We start from the raw sequence: 25805 nt of genomic DNA on the forward strand, positions 1-25805 counted from the left end.
TTCGACTAGTAACGACGATAGGAATTTCGAGTGTTATTCTCAAAAGAAATACAGACAATTATATAAAGAAGAATCTTGCGAGAAAGTTTTAGTATCCGTCATCAGTGCCAGTGGCGCAACCAGGGGGGGGATTTGGGGGTCAAAAACCCCCCCCAGAGCCGAAAAAATTAGGAAAATCAAGTATATTTTTTAAACTCATCACTACACATCTTATGCAACTTCGCAGCAGTAATTTAGTTCGGTTCAAATTAGCACTAAAATTTCAGTGATTTTTACAGTTATATCTCCGAAGTTATATGTCTTAGATCTCTGAAGAGTTTATTAAAAAAAAGCTCATAAGCAACAAAATTTTCTTGCCTTTTCGGAATAGGTAATAGGAAACTTTGTGTGGGAAGTTTGTCAAATATTTAGATATATTGGGGACTTTTAGATACTTCAGTAGTGGCGCTTTTGTATTTTGTACAACATCGATCTATATTCGTAGTCAGCATCAGCGGGGTGCTTGTGAAGTGTTCAACGGAAAATTAACATGAGATGCAGAATCCGAAGCATCAAAAATATTTCAGTTAGCTCAGTATTTAACCAAATTTTACAACTATTTTTAGAGCATATGAACTCCCGTATGAGCCATGCCTACAGAAAAAATAGTTTGATATCGAAGTATGCAAAATCATCTAAAACCACAATTTGATGTTCCTACTTGAAAAAAAAGTAAAAAGATGTTCACACATATTTGGTTATCTAAATCTTCACAGTGAAAGAAAAGCTCGTTTTTGACTTTTAGACTCGATATTTTGGATTGTCGGTTCTTTAACATTAGATAATTATGTTCCCACTGGAAGTTAAGTTTTCCTATGCTGGTTTGCTTCCAATAATTCCGGCTGTAACAATAATTGCAATGATTCTATTGCAAAATTTTGCGCTAAAGATGTTTCTCATCGTTGCAAAATTTGAAAAGACATTTAAAGTACACATATGGACGAACAAACGGTATCACGTCAATGCATTATAAACTTGTTTAACAATATTATACTATGCGTGTTAAAATAGTGAAGTTTACTTAAATCTTCAAGTCGATTTTATTCTATTAAAAATACATTTTCAAACTCAAGTTTACAAAACCCCCCCCAGAACCAAATTCTGGTTGCGCTACTGATCAGTGCATTTCTTGAAAAATACTCAGTAGGATCTATGATTATTGTTATTACTTTTTTATAACTTCATGGAATTTTGTTCACAAAAAAAAACTTAATATAAAACTCATGCTTTGAATAAAAACATCACGGAAAAACATCTTTGAATACAGTGAAAAACATATTGATGTATACCTGTAGAAATACGAGAGTTTTGCATGTATGAAATAATGATGTAATCCACACACTTAATTTAGAATGCCGAATCTCGGCTTATTTCAACCGAGACTTGCACAGCCGAGTAGTCGGCAAACAAATTTCATGATAACTCAGAAAATGAAAGCCAAGAATTAGTAAACCGTGTTATGCCAAATGGTTTTATGCCAAATAGCCCGCTCCCGTATGTTAGCTGAAACTCGATTAAAATTGATAATAAAAAAAATAAATAAAAGATTAAATAAATAAAAGATTTACTCAGTCAAGGTCGTGAAAACATCTAAGTTTGTAGACATTTCTTGGATGAATGGTATGAAATCTTTATATTATCTAACAACGGTTAAGTACAACAAGTAATGCAAAATGATCCGGGTTTGACGACCAATAGTTTCTTCAGTATTTTTCATATCTGTTGTTTTTGAAGCCATTAAAGAGACCCGTTACTGAACCTCTTATGTAGATGACGCATGTACTGCAATTTTACACTAAGGAATAGGCAGGATAAATATCCTTCAGAGTAATTCGAACCCTTCCTGCAAAAAGGGTGCAGGAATTATGTATAAAGATCGTTTTTGTGTGACACTCGTGAAAGAACTATAGTTAAGTTTGTTTGCCCTTGGCAATTCTGACTACACCCATGAATGAAATGAAAAAGATTATCAAAGTTATGTTTTATTTGCATAGATTCTGCAACCAGAGACACCGTGACTTACCTACTAAGCTGCTGATGTAAGTGTGATCCGCGCAAGGCAACGTAGAAGTATTACAGCCGTATCACATGTAACCGCAGTAAGTTGGAATTTTGCACACCACTATTCCCAGAAAATAGTATTCTGATAACTACTATTGCACCACTTGATAGCAAGATGCAACAAAATGCGGCACATGTAACACTATCACAGTGAAAATCAACCAATCAATACTCTTACTGCATGGGGATTGAACTTTTGCTGTTTTCTTCTGAGACTACCCCAATGCAGAACTTCTTTTGTCTGCGAAGGTATTTCACGCGACGCCACAAAATTCGATCAGAATTTATCACTGTTGCAACGCACACTGGCCTTTAAAAACATCACAAACAATGAACCCTTTAAATTGGCAGCCTCGGCGAGCATAAAGAACTTTTACAAACGGTACCGTTAGTTCCAGACAGACAATCACCGAGCTCTGCTAGCTTTTTTCTGTCTTTCTCAGATGTAGAACCTCGCCTCCAGAGTTGTTACGAAACCAACGCCAGCCAAATTGTAAACACGCGACCACGCGAAAACGACGACTATTGGACGACAGACAACCAGGCAGTGCGAAACGATTTTTGACAGGTTTGCGAAGGAGGGGAATTTTTGGCGTTTTGGTTAAAGGTCTCTCTCATATTTTTTTGGAAGAGAGGCGATTGTGAGCGCGTTATGAATGATTCATTCATGTGAGGTGAGACGAGTGTATCACTGTTAATGTGGTGAGAAAAAATTGCGAAGTGAGAAATTTCAAATGGGGCTACAAAACGGACTTTGGATGATAAAAACATTCCGAATAATTCAGCCATATGTCTTCTGATTTCTTATATTACGTGCTATGTATCTCAGCTTCTGGTAGTCCAAATTGGCTGGAAATTCAATGACAAGTGTTAAATAACCTGAAGTTCTGTCTGTAGTACCTTAATTTATTGTATTGCAGTCATTTCCCATACGGTTTTAGATCTCGCATACTCTGAGATAACGCCCTAAAAGCCATTGGTAACCACGTGCGTAGCTCGTTGATTCTGAGCAAATGAAAGAATAAGCATCCAAACCAACATCACGGGCAGGTAGATATTGATCCTTTCTTCCTCATAGCGTTGTTAAATTACATCAAAATCCATTCAAATGCTCAGAAACAACGAGCTACACACATAATTACCAATGGCTTTTAGGGCGAGATCAGAAGTTATGCGAGAGATGGTTGTTCAAAGGCAAAAGTACACGGAAAAATCAGTTTACCTAATTTTTTAGTTGACTTTACCCAAAATTAAGTATATCAATTATTCTCTCAACCCTAAATCTCTCGGTATTCTCTCTCTTCCCCACCAATGTTGTCAAAAACAGAGAGAGCTGCACCTACTCAATGGGGGTAGTTTGGCCCAGGGTAGCTTGGGTTGAATGAACTTAATTTTGCGTTGAATCCAACCAAATTTAGGTATTTTTTTTATGGCTTAAAAGGCAAAGTACCCAATGGAGGCCTTGGAAATTTAGCCAAATTTGGGTTATTGGGCTCAACTACGGTTTTTGCGTTTTTGAGTAGATCCGCGTTGCCGTGTAGTAGATCCGAGCTGCTTCATTTTTTACAGCAAAACAAATATTCAAAACACAGGTGTTTTTTAGTTTCTCGATATTACTGCACCATTTTTTACAAGTTCACAAAAAACTATTTTAGTTTAAAAATCCGTGTCAACTGTCGATATTAATCATTGGTGAACTGCTTTTCAAAATATTCCGATATTCCTTGGGGGGAAGACATTTTTCATATAAAATGTCTTTGGCGGCTATTTTGTCTTACGACAATCTATAAAAAAAAAATAAATAAATGTGGACTATACAATACCAGGTAATAAGGAGCTACTCTGAAAATATCATACAGATATCTGAAAATTACGATATGATGTTTTTTGAAGTTTTTATGGTTTGAACAGCGTGTTACTAGAAACATAAATGCTCATATCTCAAAGACGGCTGCACCAAATTGCTTATTTTTTCACAATATACTTTAATTCGTGTATTGTTCCGAGGACTGAATATCCGAATACGATGAAAATTCTGTAGTCTGAGATATGTACGTGGGTTATGGCTACCCATTGTTCCCCCAACGGATTTCGGAATATCTGCGGATCCAGATGACCAGTGATCAATATCGACACAGATTCTACACATAGAAGAGTTTGTCGAGAACTTTAAAAAAATATGCAAAACAATCATGAAACAAAAAAGTTATTACGGTATGTTTTTTGTTTGCAGTACAAGAAAATTAGGCTGTTAGTAAAGGGGTTAAAAACAGTAAATTTAATGAGAATTTTAATTAATCAGAAGAAGATGAAAAGAGAACTAGAAAATTAACACAAAGAAAACTTAAATTCAAAACTAAAATTCGCTACACTAGAAAAGTATCTACAATCAAATTGATTATTAACAATTTAGCCCTCTCAAGGTCTATCATGGACAGGGCTTCCCAACCGGTGGTCCGCGGACCCCTACACTGAAGAAAAAATATATTGATTTCCATACGAAACGGGTATGAAATTTCACCAGAAGAAAATATTATAAATTTCATACGATGGTGCTATGAACGAATTAGCTTGTGGTATAGTATGCGTTTTGCAGTACAGTAGTATAGATTCCATAAATGTGTCGTATGAAATCTATGAATATTTGTTATGAACATCAAATTGTACTCGTATGAATCTCTTTATATTTGAGTATGACCTTTGTAAGAAAATTTATGCAATTTATTTTATATTATTATGTCTTTTGCAGTATTTCAGTTGTAACAAGATGATTCTCGTAGTTTTCGTTGACTTATGAAAAGGATGAATAAGTGATATTCCTTATAGCGTCCTTTTCATTCTAAGCACGGCCATTTATTGGAAAATGTTGTTTGCTACTTTTTAAATTGATTTGAAATGAGCACTGCAACATTTGAAAACTATGCTATATTTTTGCAAAAAATGTAAATAAAAACAGTTTTCACTTAAAAGCATACATTTTGATCGTTGTTTATAAATCAATAGTTTGTATCCCTGTTGAAATTGCCATCCAATCGAATATTGCCGTTGTCGGAACTGAAATCCCCTGGCAGTCTGGCACCGCTCTCGAAAGCTTCTTCGAGATGTTGAACAGATTCTGAAGAAGATTGTCGATTAATAATATGAAACATATGATAAAATCTAATGGCTCAACTCACGTTTGGTTCTACCATTTTTTATAACCTCGTATTTCCATTGCGCTCCCATTACACGAGCTAAAGCTTTGCAAATTTCTTTTTTTGGCCACCGTATTTATACCGCACTCTACGTAGAACTATCGCTAATTACTTATTACCTCTAAACACGACAAAAGTCTTCACAAAAACTTTGAAATGCGAAAAGCTTCTGTACAAAAGCCATGATCCTATTTGAAAGTAGACCAGACTCGGTTCATAAGAAAAACGTATGAACTTTTTCAAACAAGGCTTGCTTTGGATTTCAAAAGCACATCGTATGAAATGTTATAGAGCCTCGTATGAATCTTGAATTTTATTCGTATGCTCTTCATAAACGATTTATGAGAATCATACGGATCGTATGAAATGTTTTTCAGCTCGCAAAATACTGTTTCATACGAAATGTGTTATGCAGAATATAACTTCAGTTTCTTCAGTGTAGGGGGACGCGATGACTTATCCGGGGGTCCGCGAAGCCATTAAGCCATTAAGTGTTATTTTTCTTGATTGATGAACAATTCTTTTATTTAGTCCACATCTAAACAAATAACACTGAATAAACAATTTCACCCCACAATACTCGGTTGGGGGTCGTCCATAAATGACGTAGCTTTTTAGGGGGGAGGGGGGTATTTATGAATTTGTGACGAAGTGTGACGAGAGGGAGGGAGGGGTCCAAGCTAGTGGACGTAGCATTTTGAATCAAGTCCGTAAAACGAAAGGCACTGAAAAAAATTGCATACAATTATTTTTTATCAAACTTCTTTTTTCTTACTTTTAAATTTGGGTTATAAAATTATGATTAAGCTTCAAAACTTCATATGACAAGATTGAAAAAATATCTATGAAACTTTAGATTTTCTTGATAAATGCAATCATACAGATGTTTTGAAGCTTTAAATAATTATGTGAACATTATATTATATTCGTGTCTAAATTAATAAATTAATAGGGGGCAGTGTGGACACCCGGGGCAGAATGGACACCCCCTGTATCTTTGCATAGGCGAATACTTTTACACTTTCAATGCAAACAATATATCAGTTGCCTATCGGAAGAGTAAACTAACCACTAAAATTTCAGAAAAAATGTTCAAAACATTGATTTTAAATCGAAAAATTGAGCATGATTTTATTTGGTTCGAAAATTATAACATTCAATCTTCAATTATTTATGCTATATTCAAAAATATAGTAGATTTTTTTCTGGTACTTTAAGACATTGAAAAACTTATATGGAAATTTCTTATACTGTTGGGGCAATATGGACACCGAGTGCAAAGTAGAGCTGACACTTCAAAGAGGAAGAAATATAACTTCAAACACAAAATCATCCCAAAATATTTAGCATTCAATGCAATAATTATGAAGTGGAACCACAAATCGGTTGAAAATCGTCAATTCTTGATTAAAACTAACCTGGAGGCAATATTGAAAGCATCTCTACGAAAAATGTCGTAAATTGATGTTAATCATGTTTTCAGTGGCACAGTGACCTGTCACTATGGTTTCCTGAATATGTACTTCATTTTTCGAGGTTTTGAGAACGATCACATAATAATTTTCCTATAAACATTGAGGTGTCCATACTGCCCCATGGGGGTGTCCACTTTGCCCCGCTAGCTTGATGGCGACTACCAAATATAAGTTTTTTTTAAACCTTCTTTTGAAAACAAAATATTTTTTTCCTGATTATGTAACCATGTTTAACAAATGCTAAAGAACTTTAAAAAGCAGACTGCACATAAAAAACAGTATAATATTCATGTTTTTACAGTCAAAATAGGCAAATTCCTTAGGGTGTCCATACTGCCCCGTGTCCCCCTAAATAAACAAAATGAAAGTTTAATAAATTGATTAAAAATCAATGCTCTTACTACTTGGAGTACATTTTTTTGCCATTTGTTAACATGACATAAAGTCAGCCGTTTTAGTTTTATCCATATTTTCTGTTGGAGCTTTATTCCTTCAAGAAAATAAAATATGCTCTTCTTGGCAAATATTACAAAGATATTTATTCCGTGAATTATGCCTTCAATGTTGCAGGAGATCTCCATCAAATCAACTCATCATTTGTTTTGATATATCAATGCTCTTGATGGAATAGCCTGAATATTGATGAGGATAATAGATTGGAGTGTTATCAAAATTGCCCTATCATTCCATTTTCTTAGTAACTCGGTAATTTGAAGAATTTTTATTATTTAACTGTTTCATTATAGGTTGTGTAAGATTATTTCAGTATGGAAACGATAATGAAATTCAACTGAATAGAAATTATTGTATTTGTATGATAATCGCTGAAATTTACTAAACATTCCATATATTTCAAGTGTAATCTTTTATGTATCTGGCCACTGTTTGCTAAAATGATTTGAAATTGGATAATATTAACGATGATTCTTTTCAGATTACTATATTTTCTTGATCATCTTTATTGAAATCTATTTCCTGACAACGAATAATTAAAAAAAAAACAATCCTCCAATATGTATAACGGAATTTTTGTTCAATATATTATAAAATATATTGAACCCTAACTCGACAGCTTCATCAATCCAATCATTTTTTTTTTCACATTTTTTATAGTAAAGTTCTTCATGGTAAGAACAACAAAAGTAATATAATTTAGCCTATATGAAACTGGAAACCAAAACCAAGGAAATGTTTATTTAAAACTTTTCCAAAGAGCACAACTGTATATCAAACTGTTAGATTAGATTATCCTTACATGTCAGTCAGTAATTAATATCAAACTTTGTATTGAACTACTCAATTCCAATTTTTTGTTTCAACCCGGTCACTAAGGAAAACAAATAAAAAAAAATATGGGGTGGGGGGTTGCTTGATATGCTACGTATTTTCCATGGGGAGTACCAGCATTTGTGACGAAATGCTACGAGGGGGTAGGGGGTGTAAAAAATCAGTGAAAAAATGCTACGTCATTTATAGACGGTCCCTTGGTGGCCGCATCTCTCCATCCTCGGTTCTGCTCCGCGCTCGCCAAATCGATGCGCAACTTGATCCACCCACATAGCTCGCTGTGCCCACGCCTTCTTGTTCCAACCGGATTCGTAGCGAACACCATCTTTACAGGGCTGTTGTACGCCATTTTGGCAACATGCCCTGTCCTTCCAGCTTAAGGCCACCTTCTGGATACTGGATTCGCCGTAGAGCTGGGCGAGCTCGTGGTTCAAGGAAAATTCACATCAATCATTCAAATGATGATACAACGAATTAACGGATTCCATGCATGCCGAATGTTTGAAAATGTAAGAATATCTCCGTTCTACGGCATTAAGCAGAATACGGTGCTGCTCAATACGCAAGTCATTCTCTGCAAATCAAACTTTCACTCGTCTTGCAGGGACTGTATGATAGGGTTTGGAAATTTATAATCGTTTAAACCCCGTCCATTGTCAGGGCTCTCCATACTTTCTATATTTGGGTTAATTCTACGAGTGGCGTGAGATGACAATTGTCGGTGTCGTATAGCGAGGTGACAATTATCGACTCGAGTGAAGTGACGCCACTCGTAGAATAAACCCAATTGTTTGCGACACGTACTGATCACGTTCTTCCTTTAGCTATTAAACGACTCAGTAGTCTGCGGTCTATTCGCTGAAGCATTCCTAGAAGTTGAATGAAAAATTCAGCCATGAATTAATGCTCTAACGTGATAGGCACCGTTACTGTCGTAAATTCCGGTCTGAGCAGCACAAAAAACACCGAAAACACATCCGTTCTCACGCAAATTCGTTTCAAAACTGACTCAGCAGAATCTAATGCTATTGCAGTGAGCTTTTCAAGCTACACACTTCTCGAAATATAATGACTCTAATAATAAACTATTTCATTTTTCTGCACACGCCAAGAATAAACACTCAAATGACTTATAATTAACCCATTTATAGATATTCCCTACAACCTAGTTTGTTAAAAAATAATGATCAAAAAAGTACATCTATAATTTCAGAAATACAGATCCTCAGAAATTTTGATTTTTTTTTTTATTTCTTTAAACGGTTTCAAAGCTGAAGAAAACGATTATTCATTTCCATTCATACTCCGTTTTGTTCTTCACCGTAGGAGCATTCCCTATTAAAAACAAAACTATCTCTCGCGCTCAGTATCATAAGGATGAAACTGCAATGATCGATTTCTCTTCATCGATTTTTTTTAGCTAATTTACCGTGCAGGCCACTGGTTTTGACTGCTATTCTTAATTCTGCATAAAGTACTCATCGTCTTTCGTCATGCTGCATCGTAAAATGTTACGAAAATCGTTTGATTTTCACGTACTAGTTCAAAGACAAAATCGACGAAGAGAAATCGATCACTGCAAATACGCCTGTATCATACTAAACGCGAGAAATTGAACAAACATATTGGTTTTATTTGGCCGAATATTGAGTCATTATTCGGCCGTATAATATATCAATTATTCGGTATTCGGCCGAAAGCCGAATAGTGCTATTCGGTACATCTTTAGTCAATACTGTCGTATGCCGCTTTGGAATCGATGAACTGATGGTGTGTAGGGACCTGGTACTCACGACATTTCTGGAGGATTTGCCGCACGGAAAAGATCTGGTCCATTGTCGAGCAGCCGTCGATGAAACCTACTTGATAACTTCCCATGAACTCGTTTGCTATAGGTGATAGACGACGGAAGATAATCTGGGATAGCACTTTGTAGGCGGTATTTAGGATATTGCACGATAGTTTTCACACTCCTGTTTGTCGCCCTTTTCGTAGATGGGGCATATAACGCCTTACTGCAATTCCTCCGGTTCCGTCTCCTAGATTTTCACTAGCAGCCGATGCAGACAAGCGGTCAACCTCTCCGGGCCCATCTTGATAATTCGGCTCCGATACCATCCTTACCAGCGACCTTGTTGTTCTTGAGATAGATCATCTTCGCTGTCCTGACCTTCTGTGTCTGTGTTCTCTGCGCCACTCAGGTGTTCATCGTAGTGCTGCTTCCACCTTTCGATCGCTTCGCGTCCGTCCGTCAAGATGCTCCTATCCTTATCCCTGTATATTTCAACTCGCGGCATGAAGCCTTTGCAGGATGCGTTGAGCTTTTGATATAACTTCCGCGTTTCACCATCACTTGGCATCTTTTTGTCCCGGAATAGGCGGGTTTGCTGTTTCCGTTTCAGTTTGTATGGTTTCACGTTCTGTCGCGTACCATGCTGCATCACTGCATTCTTCTCCTCCAAAACCTCCTGACACTCCTCGTCGAACCAATCGTTTCTTGAACTCCGTTCCACGTATCCGACAATGCTTTCGGCAGCGTCGTTAACGGCTGCTTTGACTGTCCTCCAGCAATGAGTTCAACATATAATAATGGAAAAAACAGCTCCGTGGTATACAGAAGACGGGCTTGGTAATCAATCTGCCAATGTAAAGACAGATATTCACCCGTATTCTTGTTTACGTTCGAATGCTCTTTCGATTGAAAACCGTTTTGCATCCACGTTTACGCCAACAAAATCAAGTGGGCCGTGAATTCGAACAAATATGATTCGATCGAAAGTTGGATTCTCCATAATACCTTCCGTAACTCGCCTTTCACAAGAACATGGACATTTCGGAAATCAAATGACATTAGCTACATTAATCTATTCTAATAATTTATAATTTTACTCCTCTTTTTACAATCAAATAACTAACATTAAATTGTACTTGTTTCTGTATGCTTAATGTTGTTTTTATTCGGTTCCTGCCTGACTGCAAACGCTATCCATTCCGCTTCACTCCGCACGGCGAATATCTACGCAAAAATCTCTCGTTAATTTGGTTGATTACAGACCCCGTTTGTATCACTCGCTACTAAACTCAGTCGTCAATGCCAATATGCTAGCCTATAGATTTTTGGGGCGGGGACGGGCTGGTCTATGGCTTTGCTGCAACCTGCTGCTTATCTCTGCTCGGACCCCAAAGGTAATGCAAACGCGTTAAATTTTTTCTCGAAAAAAAGGTTCACGTAGTGTAAATTTACATTCTCTAGATAATTGCTCTCTAACTTCGGTCTTGTGATCTGAACTTGCAAGTGGGTACCGAACAGTTTGATTTAGTCTAAAGTTTTTCTCTCTTCTTAATTTGGAAAGTCTTGAAGAATGTGTCTAACGCGAAATAGGATTGTATATTTAGGTAGTAAATCTTGTGTCTGGTTAAAGAGGAATGGGACTCTATACAGTAAAGTTTTTTTTTCTTTTCGTTTCTGCTATCTTAGTCTACTAGTTCCTAGCTCAAATAAATACTCACCCGAACACGGATACGCCCGCAATCGGAACGTCCGCGCACCACCTAATATACAATAAACGGTCTATAGCGTTACTTTTTACGAACCCTCGTTCCCTCCTTTTTAATAAATAATAATAAATGAGTGACTTTTTTACCTACTACATATTACTCACAGGCAAACAAAAATTATAACATAAAAACGATTTAAAACTTTCAACATGATCATATATAAATAGAGCTGCGTGACTCGCATTGCACGTGTCGGTGAAGGTACTTTCACGCTGCGAATACTGATGCTCTGTCTCGTACGGTTTCAGCTACTTAGGACTGCACTGCAATGTTCGTTATTTGGTGGTTGGGAGGTTGGTGGTAGATTTTTGAAATCTGTTTTCGACTTGTTGCGACTCGTTCACACGGCAAACCTCGGTTAGTTCTTCGGCGAGACCGTTATCAGCTTATGCGGCGTGACTGGCGATATCTGCAATGGGAGAAGGGAAAAAAAATAATCTAGGAATTTACCTCCGCTACTGCAATTAAACCGATTCTGATTTTCATTGTCTTGTTTGGTCTAATCTAGATTAGTCGTTGCAGGGCTGGTAGCGATTGAGTGTCTCAAAGACATAAGAAATATACCGAAACGGAAGCCAAAAAGATTCTACAGAGACCGAAAAGAAACCAAAACGAGGTCAAACATGAATCAAGAAAACAACAATACAAACAAGAACCAGAACTTAAGAGTTTTTCGGATTTTTTTTAGACAAAATCCGACTAGACATTTTCTGAGAATATTTCTTGGAGTTTTTTTTTATTACGGCAAGTATTACTGCTAATGTGTTTTTTTTTTCAGAAACTTTGTATGAAATTTATTCAGGTATTTTCCCAAAGTTTCTAGAAATTACTCCAAAGATTTCTTAGGAGTTCATTTAGTGATTCTTTTACAGACTTCCTAAAAAACACTTCCAAGAATTTTGTTTCAAGAAATTTTTCCAGGTATTATGTTTGAGGGGTGTGGGTCATTTGACATAAAGCCATTTGGCATTTGGTATAAAGGTCATTTGGCATAACGGTCATTTAGCATAATGGACATTTGGCATAAACGAATTTCATCAAGAACAGACATATTTTGAAAGAAGGGATATAATTCTAGTTATTCCAAATGGCCATTATGCCAAATGACTTTATGCAAAACGGCGATATGCCAAATGATTTTATGTCAAATGGTTTTATGCCATTTGACCCGCTACCATGTTTGAGATATCTTCGATAATTAAACGCTGAATTTTTTCCAAGGGACAGAGACGAACCATCCACTGGCTGAAAGTCTCCTTAATAAAGATAAAATAAAATAAAAGAATAAATAAATTTTCCAAGGGCAAATCCTGAAATTACTCCAGATATTCCACCAAGGCATTTCTTTAGGAATCCCTACAAAAAAATCCCTTCAATTTCTCAAAAAAAAAAAAAATGCCAGCAATTCTCCCATCAATTTCGCTAAGATTTCGGTTGAGGATGTTTTGAAGAATTCAAGCAGTAATTTTTCAAAAGATGCTTTTACTGGTTGCTATGGTATTTTTTAATTTACGCTCGGGTATTTTTTAACTCCTTCCTGCCTACGACTTTTTTCGATGTTTTGAATGGCAAAAACTGTTCAAATAAGAAGGAACAAAAATTATTAGATTTTAGGGGTAGACGGGGCACCCTAAGAATGAACTCGATTTAAGCCTACTTAAACCGTTTTGTTTTGTTAAAATTTGTAATAATTTATATTCAACACTCATTCTAATGTTTTTAAATCAAAAATAGTTTTTCAAATAATACTTTAAAAGTAGCTGTTTTATTCTTTCCACAAATAATCGTGGCAGGGTTACCAGACGTAATCTTTTTAGAGTACATGTACTCTTTTTCGCCTTGAAAATTTGAGTACTATTCCTTTTTGTTAAACGGGCTCAAATGTATTTTTTCCAAATTTAGCTCACGAATGCCGATCAAATCAAATAACCTATTGAAGAAAGCAGATTAAGGTGATTTGCCAATTTTAAACAAATACCGACGGAATCGTCGGATCGGAATACGGATCAATAATGACTAGAAAAAAATACGCTCATTTATCTCACTTAGTACAGAAATAAGTGATCCAATGATAAATCTATTGATGAACAATCACTAATCAATGTCAATCACAAATTTCTCAAATACTTTACAGATTCCTCCTACGTTTCTTTTGGAAGTTCTTCTAGTTTCATAAAGAAGTTTTCAAAGATTTTTTTTCCAAATTTTGCCGAGGGAATTTAGAATGATTAGAATTATGGAACAAAATAAAAAAAAATGTGGGGATAGATATTTCTCAAGGTAATCTCTAATGAAAGATATGTAGAAACTCCTGCAAGGATCTCTGGAACGACTCTCATATTTCTAATTAAGCTTTAGTTAATTTTCTAGATAAATTTCTGAGATAATAATTAAAAAATACGAAACAATCGATTCCCTGGACAAAAACCAGCAGGATTTTTTGAAGAATTCCTTGAAAGCATCGGACGGAATACCTGAATAAATTTGTGTTGAAATAGAGAAAAGAAAATTGCTTAGCGAAACTTTATTTTATTTATTTATTTATTTATTTAAATTGAGAAATGTCTGAAAGAACTGCAGGAGTAATCCCTGAATGCAATTTTGGACATAGATTTACCGACATTTCTGGATTCATCAAGATTTTTTGGTTGAATTTATTGAAGAATTTTTAATAGACCTCCTGGAAGATCCCTGGAGGAATATTTTGAACAATTCCTAGGAGGAACCGTGGATGTATTCTTGGAAGAATCCATATGCATAGCATAGCATAGACTGACTGTGCATGTTAATGGTTGCTACTTCGTGATTGATCGGAACTGGTGAGAATTGCACTTCGATCCAAATGAATAAGGGATGGGATTTTTCGCTTATTCTCGTAGTGCAATTTAAGAAGCTCTCATATCATTGATCAATAACGGCATCGGTCAATTCCTTACAGTCAGTTAGGAAGGGAAACGGGGGAAGGGATAAGGCGATAAAAATGAGTTATCATAGGCATGAAACGAGCTCACCAGTTGGCAATTCATCCTCGGCTGAACATGAAGCTTTTCGCACTCGCACAACGCGAACCGAACACGATTGGTGTTGATTTCATCGGTCGTCCCACAGGAACATGGAACTGAATAAAAAAACCACGGTCTTTTCGTATTCTTGAAGGAATCCATATGAAAAAGAATCGATGTAGGACTAGAAGAATCGATGTAGGAACATCTGGAGGAATCCTTGTAGGGTTTCCCTATTTGAATTATTTCAAAAACTTTCCAATAAACTTTTAAGGACTTTCTTGGATGATTTTCTGTAGGAATCTTTGAAACATGGTGTAAAATAACTACTGGAGCATTCCATATGGAAAGAGCGTCCGTAATGGAAATTTCCTTGACTTCCCTGGGCATGAAATATCGTCGTACCTGTCACACAATATAGGAATGCGAAAATGACAACTTTGGCAAAGAAAGCACTCAGTTTTAACTGTGGAAGTGCTCATAAGAACAAGAACAGCTGAGAAGCAGGCCCTGTCCCAGTGAAGACGTAATGCCAAGAAGAAGAAGAGCAAGAAGAGAAAACAATCCTGATGAACTTGTAAAATAATCGCGTAAAACTCTCTGAAGTCTTATTTGAACTCTTTAGAATTTTTCCATAAAAATAGACACTGAAGAATTGCGTTGAAATAGCGATCAAGTCTTTAGAAAGAGACCTGGTACCAGCCCTATCATTGAGATTTTGTTTTTCATGATATTTACTCACCCATAGCGCCCGACTGTTACTCATCATGTCGTCCGAATCGTCCTCGTCGTCCATCATGACTCGGTCCAGCCCTGCCGCATGCGATTGCTGATCGATAAACAGCAACGTATCCTTGCTGCACGTGTTGGCCCCCCTCATCATCGAAACCGCATCCGGCTCGTAGCTGGATTTGTACGCCGTAAATGATGACGGTCGATGATGGTGGTGACCCCAGAGAATCTCCGGAAAATGCGAGTGCGACGTTGGCAACGAGAAGCGACTGCTCGAATCGGGCGATTTGGTCGTACTGTCGCTTGTATCGTCCGAATGCTCCGAGGTCGTTGGCTCTGTGGATTTTCGCAGTTCTGGCGATGAAGGCTCATCGGTAAGAGTTTTAATGGAGCCTTCTTTTGAGGTGTCTCCTTCAGACGTTTCCTCCTCAATGAGAGATTTAACCGATTCCTCGGTGACGGAGGGCGGCTTTTCCGAAGGCTCCTCAATCTCATGACTGTCGGTGTTCTGAGTTTCTACTTCAGCTTGCACAACGGTTGTTTGAACTTTTTCAAACTCAACACTGGTCTCTTTAGGCATCTTGTTATCACTCGTTTCACTTTCACTCTCGGAATGTATGGTGGCGGTTTCTTCGATTTCGGCTTTTATCGGAATCGCCTGCACTTCCGATTTAGCAGTAATAGACGTTGTAGTTGCAGTAAGAGTAGCGGCAGGAGCCGGTTTCGGCGGATCTACCTTTGGCTTCGGTTCATGAGTAATACCCAGCGGAGCTGCGGATATTCTCGACACCCAATGATCGTTTCCAGAACTCGAACTCGTTCCCGAGCATTCCGATCCATCGATTTTTCGTCTTTGGTAGAACAGTATGTAAGCCTCATTGTTAACGATTTCTTCTTGGATGCGTTCATTGGGAACTTGTGCCACGCGTTGGTCATCAAATTTGTACCACTGATGGTCGTAAGGATTCTTGCATGCAGCAGTGTAGTGGCCAGTTTCCAAAGTGTCGCCCTGGTGGTAACAGACCGCATAAAGGTCATAACGATTGTCCATCGGTAGCGAGTTTTGATTGTAGTGGTTTGAGGAATGTTTTGTATATCGATTGGTAGTTTTTCGCCAAGGACTCCAATTGTCTTCCGTTCCGTTGCTGACGGAGGACGCTTCAGCATTCGAATCTCTCGCCAAATGGGGTGACATATCGAAGCCGGTTAGTGGAAACTTTACCAATGTGGTCAATTTGGCAGCCTGAGGTCCGCGCAATTGTTGCTGTCGGAATCGTTTGAAATGGATCACCATTATGTCCGGCAGTGACCATAGCCCTAGCGTTTTCACCACAGGCAGATATTTCTGGCAATGAGGACACCTCCAGGCATCTTCTGCGCTAAGTGTTTCCGCTTTAGTGTAATGTTCTAGGCACTGTTCCAGCGTCAGCGACGAACTGCCCGGAATCTTCTCTTTCATCTGACTGACGCTTTCATGTTCCACAAAAGGATCCGTCATATCACTGAAGAATCGCTCTGGATTAGTCCACTCAATCAGCAGTTTCACATGTGCTGGACCGGCATCGGTTGGTAGCACCGACAACGCCAAATCTATCATCTCCGTAAACAACGGGTGCTCTACATTCGATTCCAAGTAAGTGTCCGCGTCACATGACGGATCCTGCAACCGCATTTTGAACATCTCCTGCATAGGAATACTGAACGCAAACACTTCCGATTTGAGAATACTCGACATCTCCTTCAACAGCAACTTCTGCAACTCCACATACGAAACATCCCTATTAACCACTATACAGAATGGAGTTCCAAACCGTCGAACTTCGCCACTTCCGACGTCCCTTCGCCCATTGGTAATACACAGCACTATTTGCGTCATGCCCTCTGCCACCGGTGGACTTTCGATACAGTACACCGAGCCATCGTCCCCAATCGATGACACCAAATGCGAATCACAGTACACCCGACTGAAGCCCCCCTCGCACACCTCGGCCAGTATCATCCGGTCGACGGCGATCCCCGTGTCGGCGTGCAGTTGTTCCCTCAGCACCATCACTGGGGACCCATGCGGAACCCCCAGCCCCAGCTGAACCTGTTTCGGTTGCTGCGAGGCGTAGATCACTCGCACAAACACCGGCTGCAGAGTCAGCTGCGGCAACTGAACCGAAATGCAGTGGAACGGGTCGAAGGTATTGCTCTGCTTATGGCACCGGGGGCAGGTTAGCGAAGACCGGAACTGGGCTTGAAAGACGGCCTGCACGAACGAGCTGTTGCACCGGATGTGGTTGGCTAGCGTTTCGGCGGCGATCACTTCGTCCGAGCGGCCGTAGTTGTTCTGTGGATGAGAAGAAAAGGATGTCAGGTTTAAGAACCAATTCATCATCATTATCAAATTTAATAATAAGTTTTTCTGTTCAAAACTTAAATTATATCGATAAAAAATTCGTTTATCACTGTGGGAGCTAACTATTTGGCATACCGAAAGACAAAACGACAGTAGAGGGATGAGGATTTGGGAGTCAGGCAACATTCACAAGTGTTATCCTGGAAAGATTCGATTAATTGAGTGCCTACTTTAGCAATTCATCATAGTTTTCGTTTAAGATTTTTCTCACAATACCTACAGAAATTACACAAAATACATAAGAATCTTATGATAAGATTACAGTTCATTCTAGATTTTTGTTCAAGAATGTAAGCAGGAATTTCTCTATGTAATGATACCTTCAGAAATCATTCCAAAGACTCTTCTAGGAATTCCCTAGAATGCCCCTCCTTGCAACGATCATATCTTTTGATGGATAAATTATCCACAGAGGTCGAAGATATGATTTCTGTTCTACACTGGAACTGTCGTAGTATTATGCCTAAATTAGATAGTTTTAAATTTTTAGTTAGTAATTTACAGTGTGATGTTTTTGCATTATCAGAAACATGGCTAACACTTGATGTGACCCTTCCTTTCCATGAGTTTAATATTATTCGCCTGGATCGATCCGACTCATATGGAGGAGTGCTTTTGGGGATCAAAAAGCATCACTCGTTCTACAGAGTCGATCTGCCGCCGATGTCAGGCATTGAAGTCGTTGCATGTCAGGTGACTATCCGAGGCAAAAGCCTCAGTGTCGCCTCCATATATCTTCCTCCGAGATCTGCGATATCTCGCAGAGATCTCTCTCACATCTGCTCAGTTATGCCTGAACCACGATTGTTCATTGGGGATTTCAACTCCCACGGAACAGGCTGGGGGGAACTGTATGACGACCACAGATCAACGTTGATATACAGGGCTGGTAGCAAGTATTGGTATCGAAAAAAGTTATTTTAGTGACCAAATTTGAGAAATAAGTGACTAAAAAGTGACTTTCTATTCTCGAAAAAGTGACTAAAAGTGACTTGAAAGCAAGCCGTAATCTATTTTATTTCAATTCTTGTATACTGTTTTACGATCAATATCAATCATGATAGGGCATATTCCATATGATCTTCTGCAGGTAGTAGGTCTAGTTGAGTACCATATTTGGACATTTTTCTTGTGCTTCCAAATTTACAAAATATCGCCTAGAATTTTTTCAAACAGGGTAGTTTATATTTACGTAAATAATCCTTTTTAGTAGATTTTCACTATTTTCAATATGTTGTGTCTTTTATATTACCGAAGTATTTTATATTGAAAATTTTAATAAGAATTTGGAACATTTGTAAAATTAAAATTTTTGTCATTTCACATTTTCATTTAAACTCCAGCTCTTTTACCTAATAAGGTCAATATTTTTATGCATTAATCGATATTTCAAATAAAAAATGATGACAGAAGATCGAATTTGATTGGAATACTGCTTAAATCACATCCTTTAAACGCCGACTAAGGAAGAAATTTTCCATCAGTAAGTTTAATGGAAGGTTTTCACATTCTAAGACTTCCTCGTAAAATTACGACAAGTAATTTTTAGTTTTGCCGTAAATTATATACCTTCATGTATTCAATCTGTTTTTTAAAGCAAAAACCACGAACGAAAAAACAAATAAAATTAAAAAAATCATGTTTTTTATGAGAAATTTTGAAAAATTTACGAGGGATTTCTAAAAAATCCAAGTGTAATTTCTGGTGAAACTTGTGTGAGTTATAATGGTGAATACCTACAAGGATAACTGAAAGATCTCTCGAATTCTTGATAAATATATTTCTTGATAAATTGCTATGATAATAAAAGCATATTAATTCATCAATGGTCGGAGCAACAACTGTAATAATTGCTGTAGTATTAACTAGTGTGGAACCTTGAATGAAATTTTTATTTGAAAAAATATCAGTGAAGTGTTTGAGCCGCAGTAATAATATTTTGAAGAAATGCTGGACAAATTTCTAGAGGAATCTAATGAAGAATCCCAGATGCAATTCATCGAGCAATTCTTGGAAAAGATTTTATCCAATAATACCTTAAGTAAGTTTTGAGAAATTCCGGAGAGTAATTATGGATGAATTTTTGAGAGAATCCTTATAAAAAGGCCTGGATTAAATGAAAAATGCGTAGGAATTATTGTAGGGTTTCTTGTAAAAATGTCGATTTTTTTTTTTGAAAACTCTATAATAAACCTTTAAGTAAAATCTTCTGTAGGGCATGTGGGAAGAAGTAGCGATTGAAGAAATCTGTGAAAGAATCAGTGATCTGGAGGAAATACTGAGATTTTTTCTTCAGAGTAATCTCTGTGAAAATTACTGGAGGTAGTAGCGTGTGAATGCTCTAAAATTTTTAGTATAAAATTGAGAAGAAATTCCTCTGAGCTTCTATTGAAAATTTGCTGGTGGCATTCCTAGTGGAGTTCTTGAAACTATTCCAGAAGGAATCTCTGGATAAATAGTTACGTAATAGTCTCTGAAGGTTTCTCTGGAGCCTCTAGAATGTTGCACCAGAATTCATTGCAAGCAGATTAACCATCTATTTCCGACGACTTTAATTGACAGTTTCTTTATGAAAAAGCGTTTTTATAAAAGGTAATTCAAAAACAATATTTCAAGGGGTCTACTTTTTTCAAAATCAGTTTAAAATTTGTTGGTTGTTTTACAATAGAAAACTGATTGCTTACCAATAGTTTTACTATTCAAAAAGTTAGTTGACATTTTAATTAATTTGATAAGTATAGAATCATAATCTACTGTTAACTCTCCCTTACTCGATATTTCGTATCTCGATATCGAGTTAGAAAACCACAGTAAAAGTAGGTTTTCATGGCTACTGCGATGGTCCTTCGGATCGCATTTGCACTGGTTATGTGTTCCATAATTCGATACCTCCCTTACTCGATTGCCCCTTCAATATCGAGTTAGTGAGAGTTGACTGTAGAAACTAATGCATAGTATTCCTCTGGTTCGGTTTGCCTCAAGTTCGTCAAAAATAATTGAGCTCTGGAGCTACCATGGGAAAGAGAGGGTTCTGGCAAAAAAGTGACTTTAGATACCATATGGATTATAATGCCCTTAGAGACCTTAACTAAAAATAAACACTTTTTAGAGATATGCATTGAAATAGTATCCAAGCCTTTAAGAAGATCTGCTTACCTGAAAATATACTATTTAAACTAGCTTTAATCTTTTCCTACAAATATTATTTTAATTCATATGCTCATGAAAGATACCCAACTAGAACTGGGAATCGTATTTGCCTTTCCCATTTTAGCAATCCTAAGTCCTACTTCCTTATTTAAACAAGTTATTCGAAATATTAAAAATAATTTAAAGTGAATTGACTGGTTCGAGGTTTTTTCCTGCGTATAGCCGAAATCCTCTGATAATTCCAGGTTTTTTCCAGGTTGAATAAAATTCCCTGATAATTCCAGGTTTTCCAGGATTTTGTAGGTAGTAGACACCCTGCTAACTTAAAACTTAACCTAAATTAAGAAGGCCGATTCAAAATTTTCTCCCGAAAAATTAGCTCAAAATAGTTGAAAAAAGTGACTTTTTGACGAAAAAAGTGACTTTAGTTGAAATGGCTTCAAAAAAGAGACTTTAAAGTGACTGGTCTCAAAAAAGTGACCAAGTCACTAAAAAGTGACTCGCTACCAGCCTTGATCATTGATATATGACCTCTGCGACGACTTCAATATGACAATTCTCAACACTGGGGAAGTTACACGAGTGGCACCTCCAGCTCAAGATGGAAGTCCTAGGGATAGCCGTTTAGACCTCTCAATATGTTCAAGCTCGTTATCGCTGGATTGTTCATGGAGGGTAATCCAGGATCCCCATGGTAGCGATCACTTGCCGATCGTAGTTACAATTTCCAATGGAACACAACAGTCTTCATCCATCGATCTCGCCTACGACCTCACGAAACACATTGACTGGGGAAAGTACACGGAAACTATAATTGATGGAGAACAAGCGGTAGAAGTACTTCCTCCGTTGGAAGAGTATCGATTTTTATCCGAGTTGATTCTCAACAGCGCGCTTCAAGCACAACGCCGTCCTGTGCCAGGTCCGTCGGTTCGTAAGAAGCCTCCCAATCCGTGGTGGGATGACGAGTGTAAGGAACTCTATCGCGAGAAATCCGCCGCGTTTAAATACTTTCGGAAACATGGTTCAATTGACAACTATGAGCGCTATTCTTCACTTGAACGCAAGTTTAAAAGCTTGGTCAAAGCGAAGAAGAGCGGTTATTGGCGTCATTTTGTGGAAGGATTATCACGTGAGACCTCGTTGAGAACGCTTTGGACCGTCGGAAGAAGAATGCGTAATACATCGTTGGTTAATGAAGATCGAGAGAGCTCTCCTCGGTGGATTATCGATTTCGCTAAGAAAGTTTGTCCGGATTCCGTTCCTGTTGATCGCGTGCGACGAGATATTCCGGTGGATAGGGACGCCATGGATAGACCATTTTCGATGGTTGAATTCTCATTTGCTCTCCTTTCATGTAACAATTCCGCTCCAGGAATGGATCGAATCAAGTTCAATTTGCTTAAGGGTCTACCTGACGTCGCAAAGAGGCGCCTATTGAACTTGTTTAATCACTTTCTGGAGTGTAACATTGTTCCGGATGACTGGAGGCAGGTGAGAGTAATAGCCATCCAAAAACCCGGGAAACCCGCGTCGAACTATAATTCGTACCGTCCAATTGCGATGTTGTCGTGTGTTCGCAAGTTGTTAGAGAAGATGATTCTCTTTCGACTGGATAAATGGGTTGAATCGAATGGCATGCTGTCAGATATGCAGTTTGGTTTTCGCAGAGCCAAAGGAACGAACGACTGTCTTGCGCTGCTTTCTTCAGAAATTCAACTTGCCTTTGCCCAAAAGGAACAGATGGGTTCAGTGTTTTTGGATATTAAGGGTGCTTTGGACTCAGTTTGTGTTGATGTTCTTTCAGATAAACTCCACGCAAGTGGCCTTTCATCAATTTTGAACAATTTTTTTGTACAATTTGTTGTCCGAGAAGCATATGAGTTTTACTCATGGCAACTTGTCAGTTTCACGAATTAGCTACATGGGTCTACCACAGGGCTCATGTCTGAGCCCCCTTCTTTATAATTTTTATGTGAGAGACATTGATGACTGTCTCATGGAAAATTGCTCGTTAAGACAGCTTGCAGACGACTGTGTTGTTTCTGTCACAGGACCAACAGCAGCCGAACTATAAGGACCCTTACAAGATACTCTGGACAATTTGTCTACTTGGGCCTTAAAGCTGGGTATCGAATTCTCTGCGGAGAAAACTGAGATGGTTGTCTTTTCAAAGAAACACAAACCTGCCAAGTTTCCGCTTACACTCATGGGTAAAACAATCACTCATAGCTTGTCTTCTAAATATCTCGGGGTCTGGTTCGACGCCAAATGCACCTGGGGGAAACACATTGCGTATCTGACACATAAATGCCAAAAACGAATCAACTTCATGCGAACTATAACCGGAACATGGTGGGGAGCCCATCCGGAAGATCTGATCAAGCTGTACCAAACGACCATCTTGTCGGTCTTGGAGTACGGTAGCGTTTGTTTTCAATCCGCGGCGAAAACACATATGCTGAAGATACAGAGGATTCAGTACCGTTGTCTTCGCATCGCGCTAGCTTGCATGAACTCGACTCACACAATGAGTTTAGAGGTACTTGCAGGAGTACAGCCCCTGACAGATCGTTTCGCGGAGTTAACACTCAGGTTCCTCATCCGTTGTGAGGTTCTCAATCCATTGGTTATTGAAAACTACGAAAAGCTGCTTGAACATAACCCTCAAACTCGTTTCATGAGTGTGTACTACTGGTACATGACGCTGGAGGTTAGTCCATCTTCGGTTAACACCAATCGTGATAACTTCCTAGACTTCGACGGTTCCTCTGTAGTATTTGATTTGTCCATGAAGCAAGATATCCATGGTATTCCAGATCACTTTCGTTCAAAGTTTATCCCTCCCATGTTTGCAAGTAAATTCGGGCATATCAGCGAATACCGGCAGTTCTTCACTGATGGGTCAAAAATGGATGATATCACTGGTTTCGGTGTTTACAACGTTTTTCATAGCGCCTTCTTCATGCTTCAAAAGCCATGTTCTGTATATGTTGCTGAGCTAGCAGCTATACATTACGCCTTAGAGTACATCAGTTCTCTCCCACCCGAGCACTTCTTCATTTTTTCCGACTGTCTAAGTTCTCTGGAGGCTGTTCAGTCAATGAAGCCGGTGAAGCACTCAGCGTACTTCCTGAATGAAATACGCCAAGCATTGAGTGCTTTGTCAAATCGCTTTTACACTATTACCTTAGCTTGGGTCCCTTCCCATTGCTCCATTCCGGGCAATGAGAAAGCGGACTTTCTGGCTAAGGTAGGCGCTAAAGAAGGCGATGTTTACGAGCGTCAAATCGCCTTCGATGAATTTTTTGCATTGGCCCGTCGGGAGACCTTGATCAGCTGGCAACAGAAATGGAGAGATGGAGAAATGGGTAGATATGGCTGCATTCCATATTTCCACAGGTGTCGAAAAAACCATGGTTTAAGGGGTTGGGCATGAGTCGTGATTTAATTCGTGTCATGTGTCGGCTTATGTCCAATCACTATTCGTTAAGCGCGCATACCCACCGTATTGGGCTCTCAGAAAGCAATCTCTGTGTTTGCGGCGTGGCTTACCAGGATATCGAACATGTTGTGTGGGGATGCAGTGAACATCGTGGCATCAGATCTGAACTGACTGAAACTCTCCGGATCCGAGGAAAACAGCAGAAACCTGTCAGGGAGGTGTTGGCGGGCCTTGATTTAGAATATATGAATTTTATCTATCTGTTTTTGAAGCGTATCAATGTCCGAGTTTGATTGTCGTTCGTTCCCTGTCTTTCTTTTTCCTCTTCAAATTGTCCTCTTCTCGTCGTGTCTCCCAAAAACCGTTTTTGTTAGATTCGTTACAGATCTGGACATCCTGTCTCTTCAAGCTTCATCAGCATAGTAGTCTATGTAGCTTAAGATATCCCGAAAAATCCTTTCCTTTCCTGATGTACAAATGTATTCCCTAACCTTAAAACTTCCCCAAACTAACATAGTTTTTAAAATAAATACAAATTTCAAAATGTATATAATGTAAACAAAAAGAAAAGATTTCGGCTCTGTTATACCATACGGCGCCCGAGCCTGCCAAATAAACGAGATAAGTAAAAAAAAAATGTCTTATATTTCAACATAGCTTATAAGTAAGTGTAGGGCGTATCACCATGCGAGACTAGATGATCGATGATTGTTCAAATAAACAAATCATTGCCCATACCATGGGCAGTGAAAATGATCGCCAAAGGCAGTTTTTTGGGTAAGTTTTCTGAATTTCAAGATAAACAATATATATTTTTGTCAACAATTTCACTTCAATTAAATGGTTAATAATTTTGAACTTTTGGAAAGAAAACAAAACAAAAAAACAAATATATGTTTATCAACTAGTTAGTATTTGGATACTAGTTATATTTGACTTCAGAAGTGATATATAAAAGTCATTCCAATAACTGAGATCTAGCGTATTGAAGTTAGCGGCGATAGTTAGCAAATTTATTTTGTTGAGTTTTATCTTTTTGATGTGTGAGTGGTGTGCTAGAAAACATAATCGGAACTTGGTACACAGATGGTAGGAGATTTTTATCTTCAAACCCGAATGGAAATAATGTTCCATTAATCTAGAAGGATGAAAATGAAATCATATCGAAATAATGGAACGGTAGACCCTATTGATACTACAAATCTATAAAGCCAAATGCCCTCGACATTCCACTGAAAGTGTAGTTCCCACATCGTACCAGTCAAGAAGCACGCAATAACCGGAGGCCGGTCGGGGTCAATTGGCGATCTCACCGAGTGTCGTCGATCGCAAAAGGGGCTGCGGCTGGGGAAAGAATCAATTGAGCTGATTTGACAGTCCCTCGCCGCGCTGCATTTAGGACGGATAATAGCGCAAATAGTTTCGCTGCTGAGACAAATCCAGCTCTAACTAGTTAGTACC

The 25805-nt window shown here is 38.2% G+C and overlaps 2 protein-coding genes across 2 annotated transcripts in view; both read right to left on the reverse strand.

Annotated features, from left to right (window-relative positions):
- LOC5571286 (tafazzin homolog) overlaps positions 1 to 2673 on the reverse strand; it is a 44319-nt gene extending 41646 nt beyond the window's left edge. The window contains exon 1 of the mRNA XM_021840177.1: positions 2063 to 2673. The gene's annotated coding sequence lies outside the window, so the exon portion shown is untranslated. The remainder of the gene's footprint in view (positions 1 to 2062) is intronic.
- Positions 2674 to 10919: 8246 nt separating this feature from the next.
- Positions 10920 to 25805, reverse strand: part of LOC5571284 (ubiquitin carboxyl-terminal hydrolase 31) — a 31702-nt gene continuing 16816 nt past the window's right edge. The window contains exons 5-6 of the mRNA XM_001653536.2: positions 15359 to 17680; positions 10920 to 12023 (exon numbers count right to left, since the gene is read on the reverse strand). Of these exons, the coding sequence (XP_001653586.2) occupies positions 11973 to 12023; positions 15359 to 17680 (2373 nt within the window). The 3' untranslated portion in view covers positions 10920 to 11972. The remainder of the gene's footprint in view (positions 12024 to 15358; positions 17681 to 25805) is intronic.

This window comes from Aedes aegypti, chromosome 2 (assembly GCF_002204515.2).
Source record: "Aedes aegypti strain LVP_AGWG chromosome 2, AaegL5.0 Primary Assembly, whole genome shotgun sequence".
NCBI classification, from domain to species: Eukaryota; Metazoa; Arthropoda; class Insecta; order Diptera; family Culicidae; genus Aedes; species Aedes aegypti.